Consider the following 13,677-nt stretch of genomic DNA (forward strand, 5'->3'; position numbering starts at 1 on the left):
TTGGACACCCTGTTTTGAAGAACAAAGTAATTTTGTTTCGTCTAGCTACGACTAATCTCTCCCTTTTTATTAGCAGAAGAGTCACTTTTCAAAGCACGCTCAAATTTATTAGTTTATCATCAAGTAAACCGCAGGATATCATATAGAGAAGTCTTTTTAAAATCGCGCCATCCCAAAAAACAGGGGCATTTATCTCGCATTGTGCGGTCTTGAAAGTCAATCGCAGAAATTGGTTTTGGCAGCAGCTTCAGAGTACGTCAAGAACCAAACCGTCAGGCATTGCTTACGCAGGGGTGGATTTAACAGAGCCGAAAGCAGCAGTACGGGGAACATCATATTTATCCAATTTGCTTGATGCTTCAGAGGCCAAAATCAATCATGATGAAAGAAGTTTCTACACAAACAAGAGCTTTGTCTGTGGTTATCAAGCTGCGGCGCTGGGTGCTGTTTGGTTGCTTTGGAACATGCAACGTAGAAAAAAAAACCTTCACAGTCAAATTAGCCAAACTTTCACAACAAAAGTGTTTCCTGTTTGCTCAGAGTGAGTGTCGAGGGTCTGCGCACAGGGAATCATTAAAATAACTAACCATGGCCAAGTAAAACAGATTCGGACCAATATCCTCATGCAACCTGTTCTCTGTCTCCTAACCACAGCGATCAGAGCAAAATGTTAATGCCCAACCCCCCGTCGTCTTCTTTGCGCATTGTCCGCTAATGATTTGTGGCCCCCCGATCTGGAAGGGTGGCCTCTGCCAACAGAGTGAGGAAGTTCACCAAACTCTGTTGACAGCGCGTGGAGACTCGGATGAAGAATTCTTGCCGCTGTTACACAACAAATGAGTGGAGAGCTGCACACACAAGACGAGGGGATTTCAACTGTGACATTGTGAACTCTTGAGAGCGTGGAATCAGTCAGTGGTTGAACATATGTAGACATTAGAGCTGCAGTGCCAGACTATAAGACGATAACATCTTTTATGGCGGATGGAAAAAACACAGTTCTTTTGGCTGTAAATTGAGAAGAAGAAAATGTTGTGCGAGACTAAACGTTTAAAAACATGAAATACACGTAGTCGCAAAGGTTCAGTGAGGAGGAAATCTGTGTGTTCAGACAGACGACATTAATCATTCACTGTGAGTTGAGACAGTTTCAAGGAGCGGTAAAAAAAGAAGGTCCGGAAGGCACTGCACTGTGGGTGTGAAATAGTGTGAACATTTTATAAGTGCAACTCAATGATTAATACCTTGCCCATAAATGTACCATTATGGGTTGTAATTACCATCTGTTTATAATGAAAGTTATGACGCACATGCATTTCTAGACATTAAGTGTCTTCTTTAACTTAAAACAGCCAATTGCCTTTTTGATTGAGGCATGAGCTACTTTTAGTTTCCACCAGATTGCGTCTCTATAGAGTGATTTGAGCCTCAATAGCAAAAATTATGTTGTCAGATTGTATTACTGATTTGATCTGATTGAAACATAATCCTGACAAACAGGATCCAAAATTAATTCACCCGCCAAGCACCAAATGAGAGAAAAACTGGCTTTGACGAGGATGTAAAATGGAGTAGTGCACCAGTTGGGCAGAAACTTAAAGAACTGCAATATAATACTTTGTTTAAATGGAAAAGAGAACAAGAGCTTATTGATGAAGTGACACAATCGATTCAAATCTAAACAATACATTTGTATTTTAGTTGAAAAAATACCATGAGAAGTTTATCTAGGATGCCTTAAGTTTATTTTCTCCATGTGGTGACGCATACACAGAAAATTCCTCAAATTAACAATGTCTTTTTTGTCAAAAAATAAACGTTCTTTATTGGCATCTATGGTTTCATGAAGAACCTCTAAAATCCATGGAACAATGAAAAATGTTCTTCAGACTAAGAAAAAAAAAAAATGGGGCACCCAAAATGATTCATCTATGGACTCATGGAGGTGTGCTGATTTAGTATATAATGTTGCGAGTGTGCCGTCGGTCAAAAATAAGCAAGGAAAAATGGCTCAATATAAAAAATAATTAGGTTAGGTTTTTTGGGTTAGTTCACTCAAAAATGAAAATTCTCATTAATTACTCACCCTCATGTCGTTCCACACCCTTAAGACCTTCGTTCATCTTCAGAACACAAATTAAGATATTTTTGATAAAATCCGATGGCTCAGTGAGGCCTCCATTGACAGCAAGATAATTAACACTTTCAATGCCCAGAAAGCTACTAAAGACATATTTAAAACAGTTCATGTGACTACAGTTGTCCAACCTTAATGTTATGAAGCGACGAGAATACTTTTAGTGCGCCAAAAAAAAACGATTTTATTCAACAATATCTAGTGATGGGCGATTTCAAAACACTGCTTCATGAAGCTTCACGAATCTTTTGTTTCGAATTAGTGGCTCGGAGCGCGTATCAAACTGCCAAAGTCACGCGCCCCAGTGGTGAACCATTGAAATTTCGAAACACTTATGACGGTAAAGAAGCCTCGTTACGCTCCGAACCACTGATTCCAAACAAAAGATTCGTAAAGCTTCGAAGCTTTATGAAGCAGTGTTTTGAAATCACCCATCACTAGATATTGCTGAATAAAGTCGTTCTTTGTTTTTTTGGCGCACAAAAAGTATTTTCGTCACTTCATAACATTAAGGTAGAACAACTGTAGTCACATGAACTGTTTTAAATATGTCTTTAGTAGCTTTCTGGGCATCTGAAAGTGTTAATTATCTTGCTGGCAATGGAGGCCTCACTGAGCCATCAGATTTTATGAAAAATATCTTAATTTGTGTTCTGAAGATGAATGAAGGTCTTAAGGGTGTGGAACGACATGAGGGTGAGTAATTAATGACAGAATTTTCATTTTTGGGTGAACTAACCCTTTAAGCAACATTTATGGCAGTTAAATTTCCTAATTCACTCGCCATTGGCAAATAAATATTTTGAAATAAAACAATGCAAAATTATCAAATTCTCAATTCTCCTGCCAATGACGAAAACATATTTTTAAACTTATGCAAAATTAAGAAACATTTATGTCCAGTAAATTATGTCAATTCACGGGCACAGCCTAATGTGGCAAAAGTGTGGTTAATCTGACCAGTTTTGGAGATTCACGTGTATAGAAGCTGTTCTGCCAATTGCCAACATGGAAAATAGCTGTGTGTGACGTTGCCAAGATGGCCTTTGAGTGGATTGACTTACATCAAAGGGACTTTAAGGGATACCCAGCGAGTTTCTAATAATTTGTAACCACCATCATCATGTTCTCTGTCATTAGTGTGATGCCATTGAAGCAGATATGTCTCACATCACTAGTTCTTCGATTTTCTTTCACATCATGATCGTCTTAACTTACACGATACTATGAGGAATACTTAATTCAGGATTAGGTTTACTTGGATTCTGGGAAACCAGTTCATGTGCATGGGTCATCCAGTATGGATGAAAACACCCCTAAATTGTTTCTGACAGACTGCAAATAAGGCCAGTATTATTTCAAAATGTTTCTGAATAAACTATTTTTTTTGTGCGTTTATATAGAAACCATAATAAAAACACAAGAATCAGCATCTTCTCATTCAGTTTGTGGTTACAGACATGCATCTTCACTAAACAAAAAGTTCAAAATGACATTTGAAGAACCCATTTAGAACTTTTTGTTCTTTCAGATCACACATAATGCAAATTTCCATAAGCCCCACCCACAAACATACCATCATGACGATCTTGGCAGAACTGTGGCCGTACCAAAGGCTGTGATAAGCCAGGAAGCTCAGCAAGCCATAAAATGCCAACGTGGCAAAGTTGCGAGGGTCCAGCAGGGACTCCACCAAGGGAATAGTGCCCATCGTCCAGTCACAACACAGCTCAGAGGGGTTGAGCAGCAGCCAGGCATTTACTGGCAGGAGGTAGTTAAAGGTCAGCTGCCTGGTTGGGGTGGAGCTGACAGCAGCTGGATTATCAAACCTGATGAAAGATGGGAAAAAATTAATGAGTACTCCTCTCTATTAAGACATACTGCGCTAAGAGACACTATTCATTTTGAAAAGGTTTCATTGATAAGAGAAATACAGATATGAAAAGGCTGGTTTTGTGTTTCACCAAATCAATTAATCAGCTAAAAAATTTTCTATTGGCTTAACTCATTTTCATTTTCATTTTGCTGGAGATTAGTTCAACAACCGTTGTGGCTCAAACTCAGAATAAAAGTTTTTCTTACAAGGCAATACTTATAAGATATTTAACATTTCACAGCATATTTTTTATTTTCCTTTCAGATATCAAGAATGACTGGTGAACTACTCTAATAATTGTTTGTTAAAGTGCAAGTTTAGGTTCTTGTGTTAGTACTGTGCTTGTGAACCAATAACTACTATCATAAATATAATTTCATAGGTCTAAGTTCAATAAAACACAACTGTGCCTCATTGTGTAGATCTGAATGGCTGAAGAGAACTAAACACAACTTGAACTGAAATTCTACACTATTCAGTAGAGCTGCACGATTAATCGTTAAAAGATTGTGAACTAAATTCGGCTATGTCTATGAAACCTTTGACAAGTACAATCACAGCGGAATATTCAAATTTGTGTTTACGCAGTGCAACAGTTTCAGTCTTATTTGAGTCATTATTTCTGTGTTACAATAATTCAAATTACTACAGAAGTACTGAGATATAGTTTATAGTTTGGATATAAACACTGTTGTCTATGGTAGCGATCAAAATAGAGTAAATCTTCGGCACCGATAGCCTAGTGATTAGAACGCCGACCTATGGACCCGATTCCCGTCTCGAGATCCTACCCCAATGCTCCACCCAATGCTCTCCACCCAATGCTTTCCTGTCTGCTCTCTACTGTCCTCTCTGAATAAAGGCACAAAAAGCACATAAATAAAAGAGTAAATCACCTTTTGAAAGTAGTTTGACGCTTCAATTAAAGATTGTATCAATTACATCGTTACACCAGTAGGTGGCGAGTCTGACGACAAGTGCTTCTTAGACAATTGGTGAGCTTGTCTTGAAGTGGCACTGCGCAGAGCGATTGGTGTATGACAAAATACCACACGAGCGATTTGAAAGCATAAGAAGCCGTCTGCTCTCTAATCGCTCTCACGGTACATTGATATCATACACTGATCGGTCTGTGCAATACCGCTTTAAGTCGAACACACCTAGGCTGTGACCAAAAGCTTAAAAATGCTGCCTTTGGAGGATGCATTCCAAGGTACATCCAAATCCAATGTTGGGTTCACTTCCTGTCTCCTGAGAAACCTTCATCTGATCAATATTTGAAGGCAACATAGACATATCCTTGGCTGCCTTTGATATCCTACAATTCTGTGCTTTCCACTTTGTGACAGTTGAGCTAAAAAATAAAGATGGCATCTGAAAGTTGCGGTTGGTGGTCAGTTTGTTTGTAAAGGTATGTTTTTGACAAACGTTTTACACTTCTGATGTAATTTCTAGCGAGAATTACCATTTTAGTAATTAAATATTTGCTTCGTTATCACCAAAGCTCGCTCTATTTTGCTGTAGATCATTAAACCATTACGCTGCCTCAGAAGTCAGTCCAACATCAGGTTCTTGAGGTACCTTTGTGCGCAAATACTGCCTACAAAGTCACTGCCTGATAAGTTTTTGGACGCAGCCATAATGTATTTATCATTGAATCATTTATTCAAGAGATTCATTAATGAAACAAGGGAAGTATTTATGAATGAGTCATTGAATCATTCATTCAAACCGATTTTAAAAATTTATTCAAATTATTATTATTATTATTTTAAATAGACTGCAGCAAATAACATTTTGTAAGAAACCTCTAGTAAATTACATGTTATTTTTAGTTGTCTATTCAAAATCATGGGAGAATCGTGATATCTATTTAAAAAAAAAAAAAAAAAAAAATTGATTCTCAGTTTATCCAGAATTATGTAGCTCTTCTATTCAGTATTGAACTGAAAATGCTTTTTAAATTCCAGTCCAATTCCTGAATTTGTATGAGTAGGGATGGGCATTTTTGGCAATTTTTCATTTCGATCATCGATAGGTTTCAAAAACAGTTAATCGAGTATTCGGGGGGCGGGGCGTGCGCGGGGCATTGCCGTCATGGAGATAATGAAAATATCTGAAGACTGTTAGGAAAATGAATGTTAAAAATAAAAATATGACATTAAAACCTGTCTGTGAAAACGTGATTAGAGCAGTGTTTGATTGTGACGCAGCAATGTTTTTAATAAGGAAGCATCTAAAAGGAACAGCCGCCTGAGGTGAGTGACGCCAATAAACTGAAGCCCGTTCTATGACACATCCTACGATATTAATCAGATAAAGTAGATACATAATATAGAAGTAACATTACAACTTGTATCGGCACAAAAGGATGCAAATGCCAGTGAACTTTAAGTTACACGCTATAGCGCAAGAGAGAGCGAGAGAGAGAGAGAGAGTGCGCGCGCTTTCACGACAGCGCGCTGAATAACGGGTAAACGGGTAAAAAAAATGGGTAAATGTTGATATTCCGACCCAATGCATCCTATATTAGATTAATCAGATGTAGCTATTACAACTTTCATCTGCAAAAGGTTTGCGAATGCAAACGTGAGCTTGACCGAAAGTGTAACTCCGATTGTGCTTTAAAAAGTGTCACTAATATTTCAGCAATATTTTGGATTCAATTTGCACTTTCTGATCAACCAAAATGTTATTTTACAGTATGAAAATCACTGATGATTATTGCTAAATTAATTATGAATAGAATTGAAAGGATATTTTCAGCACAAGATAAAAGCTTGGCGCTGCACAGCTTGCACTGAACTGTATTTTCATCTATCTTGTCAAAGTGAAACTAGACATCACTACGTGATTCGAGGCCATTCTCTCACTTCTCACGTCTTTTGACGCATGCTGTGGAAAGCTAAACAATCAGAGCTCAGGGCGCCGCCCAAAGTGCTACTATAACCAATCAGGAGAAAAAAGAAAAAATACATTTCGATCATCGTTTACATGATCGATCGTCGCTGTCACGGTCGAGTACTCAAGTACTCGGTCGCTGTTGCACATCCCTAGTATTGAGGTTGCAAACAGGAATTCAAATGTAAGAATTTGAATTTTTTTTTTTTTTTTTTTTTTTTAAAGTCTTGAAAATAGAAATTGCAATTCAGTAAAATTCACATCATTCCAAATTAAATTCAGCCATTTAAGCAGTGACCTAGGGACTTTGGGGTGGTACTCGGTGTGTTTCGACCACAGGAACCAGGGTCTAAATTAAGTTCCAGGTAAACATTTCCCCCTCAGAAATTCCCTGCTCGCGAGGTAGTATTTTTTCAAAGTTTCGTAACTTTCGGGGGTGGGACTTGGGCGCTGAACATGCTGATTGGTTGACTCCACACAGCATTTTATTTCAACAACCATTTTTAAAAGTCTGTTGCGGTGCATGCAGTAAGAGTTGTTTGCTATTTGAATCAACAACGGAGTTTTAAAAAATACGACCAATGGAACGATGACAAGGTTCAGGCTTTAGTAAGCTTATATGCAGGGGGCGAAATCCAGCGGGAACTGGAAAATCTCGGCCAATCCTACATCACTGGACTCATTATGGTACTTTAGACTGCGATGGAAACGCAGACAGCAACAGGTCTGGGGGAAAAGTTCCTGGAACAAATTGTTATGGGTAACTCCAGTGGAAAAGCGGTTTTACACACTATTCAAAGAATTCTATTAAAAAAAGTACACACAAAATTCAAGTTCACACTTGTTCACACTGCAACGCTACGACATATTTCATATCAGAATATCAGTGTTCAGATCATAATACTGCAAGATATTTCCAAGCAAGTAAAAACAAAAAAATTTTTTTTATTCTTTAGGGCATTAATTTAGAGCATTTTTTTGTTTGTTGTTAAATTCATCCCATGACCTTTATTCTGCAATGCATCTTGTTCCGTGTGCATGTAAAACCACAGAGAGATTTAAAAGGGTCCAAGCCACACTGAAAAACAGCCAGACAGAATGATAGGCATCAGGCAGCTAAAAAAAAGTCACCAAAACAACGATGCTGCCAAGTTGGCAACACTGATCTGTGGCAACAGGCCATTAACTCTGATTGAAGACTCACAAAACGGATTAAAATAAGTGTTGGTGCTCTCTGAATCACAAGCATTCAAAGATGGTGGCCTTTACCGCATTAAACAGCAACACTCTCTGTCTCGTTAATAATGATTATGAACAGCCATTAACAGGAAATTAAAGCATCTTGATTTAATTAAAAACATTCATTTGGCAGCGCGTTTAACATAAATATCAGCACACATGCTCCCTGGGATTTAAACCCATAACCTTGCTATTGATAGTGTCATGCGCTACCATACAAGCATTAATAAAACACTTAAAAAAAAAAATAAGAAGAGCAGACCACTGACATGGGCTTTCAGTCTTCACTAACAAACACTTGCTACATTTATGTTCCTCCTTTCAAGCTCGAAACTAATATTTTCCAAAGGCAAAATATTTCCGCTGTTTGAAATGGACACAAACCTAAGTTTATCACTTGGCTTTCACAGAGGGGTGTGTTTTGGGAGAGAGGTTTGAAGGGTGGGAGAGCCAACTGCAAGTATTAAAAACCCAATAAAAGCCTTTGCACAACCCTGTCATAAATCCAATCTCTTGGAAGAAGAATGTTTTTGTTTTGGCTGGGGCATTCCAACATTATCACAACATTCCCAAATACAACACAGGGACAAAATATACTTAGAAAGTATGTTAATCCAGTGTATTATGTCTCTAGAGAGCCGTGCGATAACACTAATTCAGACAGTCGGAGACAGTCGGTGGATTATGTCCTGGGATTAGCGATTGCTTCCGTGACAAATCCAAAAGGATTTTTCCCTCAGATCCAAATCAACTTCCATGGGGATGATGATCAGAGGACAGGAGTGTGTCTAGGCATTTTAGATGGAGCTCTTGGATGCTTCTTTTGTTTAAGAGGGGGCGGAGTTGATCACTATCTGAGGACTCCTATAGGGCGGTTACAGATCAGCTGATATATAGATCATCAAGTTCAGTCCGAGAGTCAGAGCCAGGCTGTTGATGTTTATAAAAGCACCATGATGTTCCGCATATTTTCAAAAGCTTATCGTATACTATGATACTATGTTTGCATTCATCTGTCACATCGTTCCCTTGCTATCTGATGCTATTTTGGCTTGGGGAAAGAATCCATAACCATTTCCTTTTCAAAACCAAATGTTCAGTAATAAATCTTTATGAAGGCAATAAGCCACTCGGGATGTTGCATTACTCCGTGCTTGATGTGACAAGTTTCCAGTTACAAGCCATTTGTCCACGCTGAACACAAAACTGCTACGTAACGTAGGGCTGCATGATTAACTGCACTGATAAAAAATGGAATCATGATAAGGCTAATTAAATTGCAGCCAAAGGCTAAATTAAATAAACAGATGCGCTGCATGTTTATTATTATTATAATTATTTAACACAGCAAACCTGGATTTTTTAAAATCACATTTTAAATCACAATCGCAATTTTTAATAAAAAAAAAAAAAAAAACAGAATCATGTTTTTTCTTCAAATCGCACAGCCCTAGTATGTCGTGACTCGTGACACAATCACAGCCAATTAGGTATCAGAATGTGCAGTAACAGGTATGCACACTACTGTTCAAAAGATTAGGATCAGTAAGATTTTTTTTTAGCAAAGATGTAAGTAAATTGATCACAAGTGACAGAAAAGACATTCACAATGTTTAAAAGATTTCTATTTCAAATAAATGCTGTTCTTTTGAGATTTCTATTCATCAAAGAATCCTGAAAATAAATATCACGGTTTCCACAAAAATATTAAAGGGTTAGTTCACCCAAAAATGAAAATTCTGTCATTAATTACTCACCCTCATGTCGTTCCACACCTGTAAGACCTTTGTTCATCTTCAAACACAAATTAAGATATTTTTGATAAAAATCCGATGGCTCAGTGAGGCCTCTATTGCCAGCAAGACAATTAACACTTTCAAATGTACAGAAAGCTACTAAAGATGTATTTAAAACAGTTCATGTGGCTACAGTGGTTCAACCTCAATGTTATGAAGTGACGAGAATACTTTTTGCGCGCCAAAAAACAAAATAACGACTTTATTCAACAATATCTAGTGATGGTCGATTTCAAAACACTGCTTCATGAAGCTTCACAAATCTTTTGTTTTGAATCAGTGGTTCGGAGCATGTATCAAACTGCCAAAGTCACGTGATTTCAGTAAACGAGGCTTCGTTACGTCATAAGTGTTTCGAAACGTTGCGAAATTTCAATGGTTCATGGGACTTTGGCAGTTTGATACATGATCCGAACCACTGATTTGAAACAAAAGATTCATAAAGCTTCGAAGCTTCATGAAGCAGTGTTTTGAAATCGCCCATCACTTAATATTGTTGAATAAAGTCGTTATTTTGTGTTTGATTTTGAATCTTTTGTGTCGAATCAGCGGTTCGGAACGCCAAAGTCACGTGATTTCAGCAGTTTGACACGCGATCCGAATCATGATTCGACACAAAAGATTCATAACGCTCCGAAGCTTAATGAAGCAGTGTTTTGAAATCGGCCAAGTCGTTATTTTGTTTTTTTTGGCGCACCAAAAATATTCTTGTCGCTTTATAATATTAATATTGAACCACTGTACTCACATGAACTGATTTAAATATGTTTTTAGTACATTAATGGATCTTGAGAGAGGAAATGTCATTGCTGGCTATGCAGCCATCGGATTTCAACAAAAATGTCTTAATTTGTGTTCCGAAGATGAACGAAGGTCTTACGGGTGTGGAACGGCATGAGGGTGAGTAATAAATGACATTATTTTCATTTCTGGGTGAACTAACCCTTTAAGCAGCTCAACTATTTTCAACATTAATAATAATAAGAAATGTTTCTTGAGCAGCAAATCAGCATATTAGAAGGATCATTTGACACTGAAGACTGGAGTAATGGCTGCTGAAAATTCAGTTTCACTTTCAATATAAAGTGATTGTACATAACAGAGGTTTCACTGTGGTCTCACCTGGTAAACACTGGCAACTGGGACTGAATGACCTGCACCCTGACGATGACCAGCAAAAGCGTGCTGATGATCAGGACAATGAGCTTCAGAAGGGTCTGGAGAACAGCGTAAGGAAAAACATCTTTTCCTCTCAACACCTGTAGTAGGGTGTCAATCAGCATGGGCAGAGTGAACTGTATAAAAAAATAAAATAAAATAAAAAATACATTTTAAACAAATTATATTAAAATAAATATTCAATTAATACGTGCAATTCATTTTTTATAACTATTAAATACATTTTTAATTTTTAAATTTTAATTTATATGTATATATACACACTACCTTTCAAAAGTTTGGAGGTCTCACTCAACAAGTAACTCAAACGGTAATATCGTAAAATATTATTGCAACTTAAAATAACTGTTTTCTTGGTCAACATGAAACATTTCTTATTATGAAACTGTTTTGCTGCTTAATATTTCTATGGATATACTTTTTTTTCAGGATTCTTTGATGAATAGAAAGGTCAAAAGAACAGCATTTATTCGAAATAGAAATGTTATAAATTAGGGGTGTAACAATATAGCATGTCACAATATATCGCAATACAAAAAAATGCAACAATGTTGTATCGTGGATAGTGACAATATGTATTGTGTATAGTTCACCCAAAACGAAAATTACTGTGTGAGAAAAAATTCAAGTTTAGTGTCAGTACTACATTAAACTACTATACATAATGTTGAATATAATGTATAATAATGCAATAGGGGAATATTCGTGGGTCCTGATAATGCCAAATGTCTTGTGTTACCAGTAAAAAGTGGCCTACATTATTTTAAATATATCTAGTCAGTGACAGAGTGCAAACATATTTGTCTAAAATAAATCTGTTTCAGCGTTAGAATCATGAATATTTTTATTCTGCTGTCACCCTTGTCCTGTGCATTGGGTTACCAGCACCAAGTCCAAGTCTATTCATTTCCATCCCCCAATGTAATACCAAATTTAGAATTTTAATTAACAGTCAATTTTTTTGTTATCTATTTTGTTACCATATGTCTTGGAATAACGCAATAATATCATATCGTGAGTACAGCAAGATAATTAACACTTTCAAATGCCCAGAAAGCTACTAAAGACATTTAAAATACAGTTCATGTGACTACAGTGGTTTAACCTTAAAGGATTAGTTTCCTTTGAAACGAAAATTAGCCCAACCTTTACTCACCCTCAAGCCATCCTAGGTGTATATGACTTTCTTGTTTCTGACGAAGACAGTCGGAGAAATATTAATAAATATCCTGACGTATCCAAGCTTTATAAAGGCAGTAAGTATGAGCTGAAGAAAGTGCTTCCATCCACATCCATCCATCATAAATATGTGCTCCACACGGCTCCGGAGTGTTAATAAAAGCCTTCTGAAGCAAAGCAATGCGTTTGTGTAAAAAAATAATCCATATTTAAACAAGTTATGAAGTCGAATATCGAGCTTCCACCAGACCGCCTTCCGTATACAAGTTACGAAGAAAGCTATGAAGCAAAGAGAATACTTTTTTGTGCACCAAAAAAACAAAATAGTGACTTTATTCAACAATATCTAGTGATGGGCGATTTCAAAACACTGCTTCATGAAGCTTCGAAGCTTTACGAATCTTTTGTTTCGAATCAGTGGTTCGGAGCATGTATCAAACTGACAAAGTCACGTGATTTAAGTAAATGAGGCTTTGTTACGTCATAAGTGTTTCAAAACGTTGTGAAATTTCAATGGTTCACGTGACTTTGGCAGTCTGATAGATGATCCGAACCACTGATTCGAAACAAAAGATTCGTAAAAGCTCCGAAGCTTCATGAAGCAGTGTTTTGAAATCACCTATCACTAGATATTGTTGAATAAAGTCGTTATTTTGTTTTTTTGGCGCACAAAAAGTATTCTCGTCGCTTCATAACATTAAGGTTGAACCACTATAGTCACATGAACTAGGGGTATCGCATTCAGTATTGTGATATGTATTGAATCGTGTTACACCCCTATCATAAATGTTTACTGTCGCTTTTGATCATTTTAAAAAAAAAAATTATTAATTTCTATTTTAAAAAAAATCTTACTGACCCCAACCTTTTGAATGGTATTTAGTATTTAGTTATAATTAAATAAGAATAAATACCTAAAATATAGTTTGTAATAAATAAAAATTTAAATAATTGACATATATTAAGTATTTAATTACAGAATTTTATACTTATTATTTTCAATGATTTAACTAGTAACAATTATAGAACTTTCTTGTATAATTCTCAGGGTTTTTCCATTTTTGTTGACGAAAAGTGGAGAGAAGATAGGAAACGATGACAGGAAGAGACAATACATGTTGTATTCAAACCCACAACAGCTTAATGTGTCTGCCAGCAGGTTAACCACTAGGCCACACGCCACAGTCCCGCTATATCACAGCGATAAATGCTATGTAACTTTCACATGCCACATTGGCTCTGCTCCGGATACATTAGCTCAACGTTACATTTAATACATTATCGTTTAAACGCTGCACTTCTAACGACTTAGGCCGATTAGAGTAATTACTTAAGCTACATGTATTTCAGTGAAACATCAAAGTCCAAGG

The 13,677-nt window shown here is 36.8% G+C and overlaps 1 protein-coding gene across 1 annotated transcript in view; it reads right to left on the reverse strand.

The window, feature by feature from the left end:
• Positions 1 to 13,677, reverse strand: part of tmtc3 (transmembrane O-mannosyltransferase targeting cadherins 3) — a 43,338-nt gene that overhangs the window by 17,353 nt on the left and 12,308 nt on the right. Inside the window, 2 exon segments of the mRNA XM_051883960.1 lie at positions 3,714 to 3,966; positions 11,072 to 11,244. Coding sequence (XP_051739920.1) covers positions 3,714 to 3,966; positions 11,072 to 11,244 — 426 coding nt within the window.

Source organism: Ctenopharyngodon idella, chromosome 24 (genome assembly GCF_019924925.1).
Source record: "Ctenopharyngodon idella isolate HZGC_01 chromosome 24, HZGC01, whole genome shotgun sequence".
Classification (NCBI taxonomy): domain Eukaryota; kingdom Metazoa; phylum Chordata; class Actinopteri; order Cypriniformes; family Xenocyprididae; genus Ctenopharyngodon; species Ctenopharyngodon idella.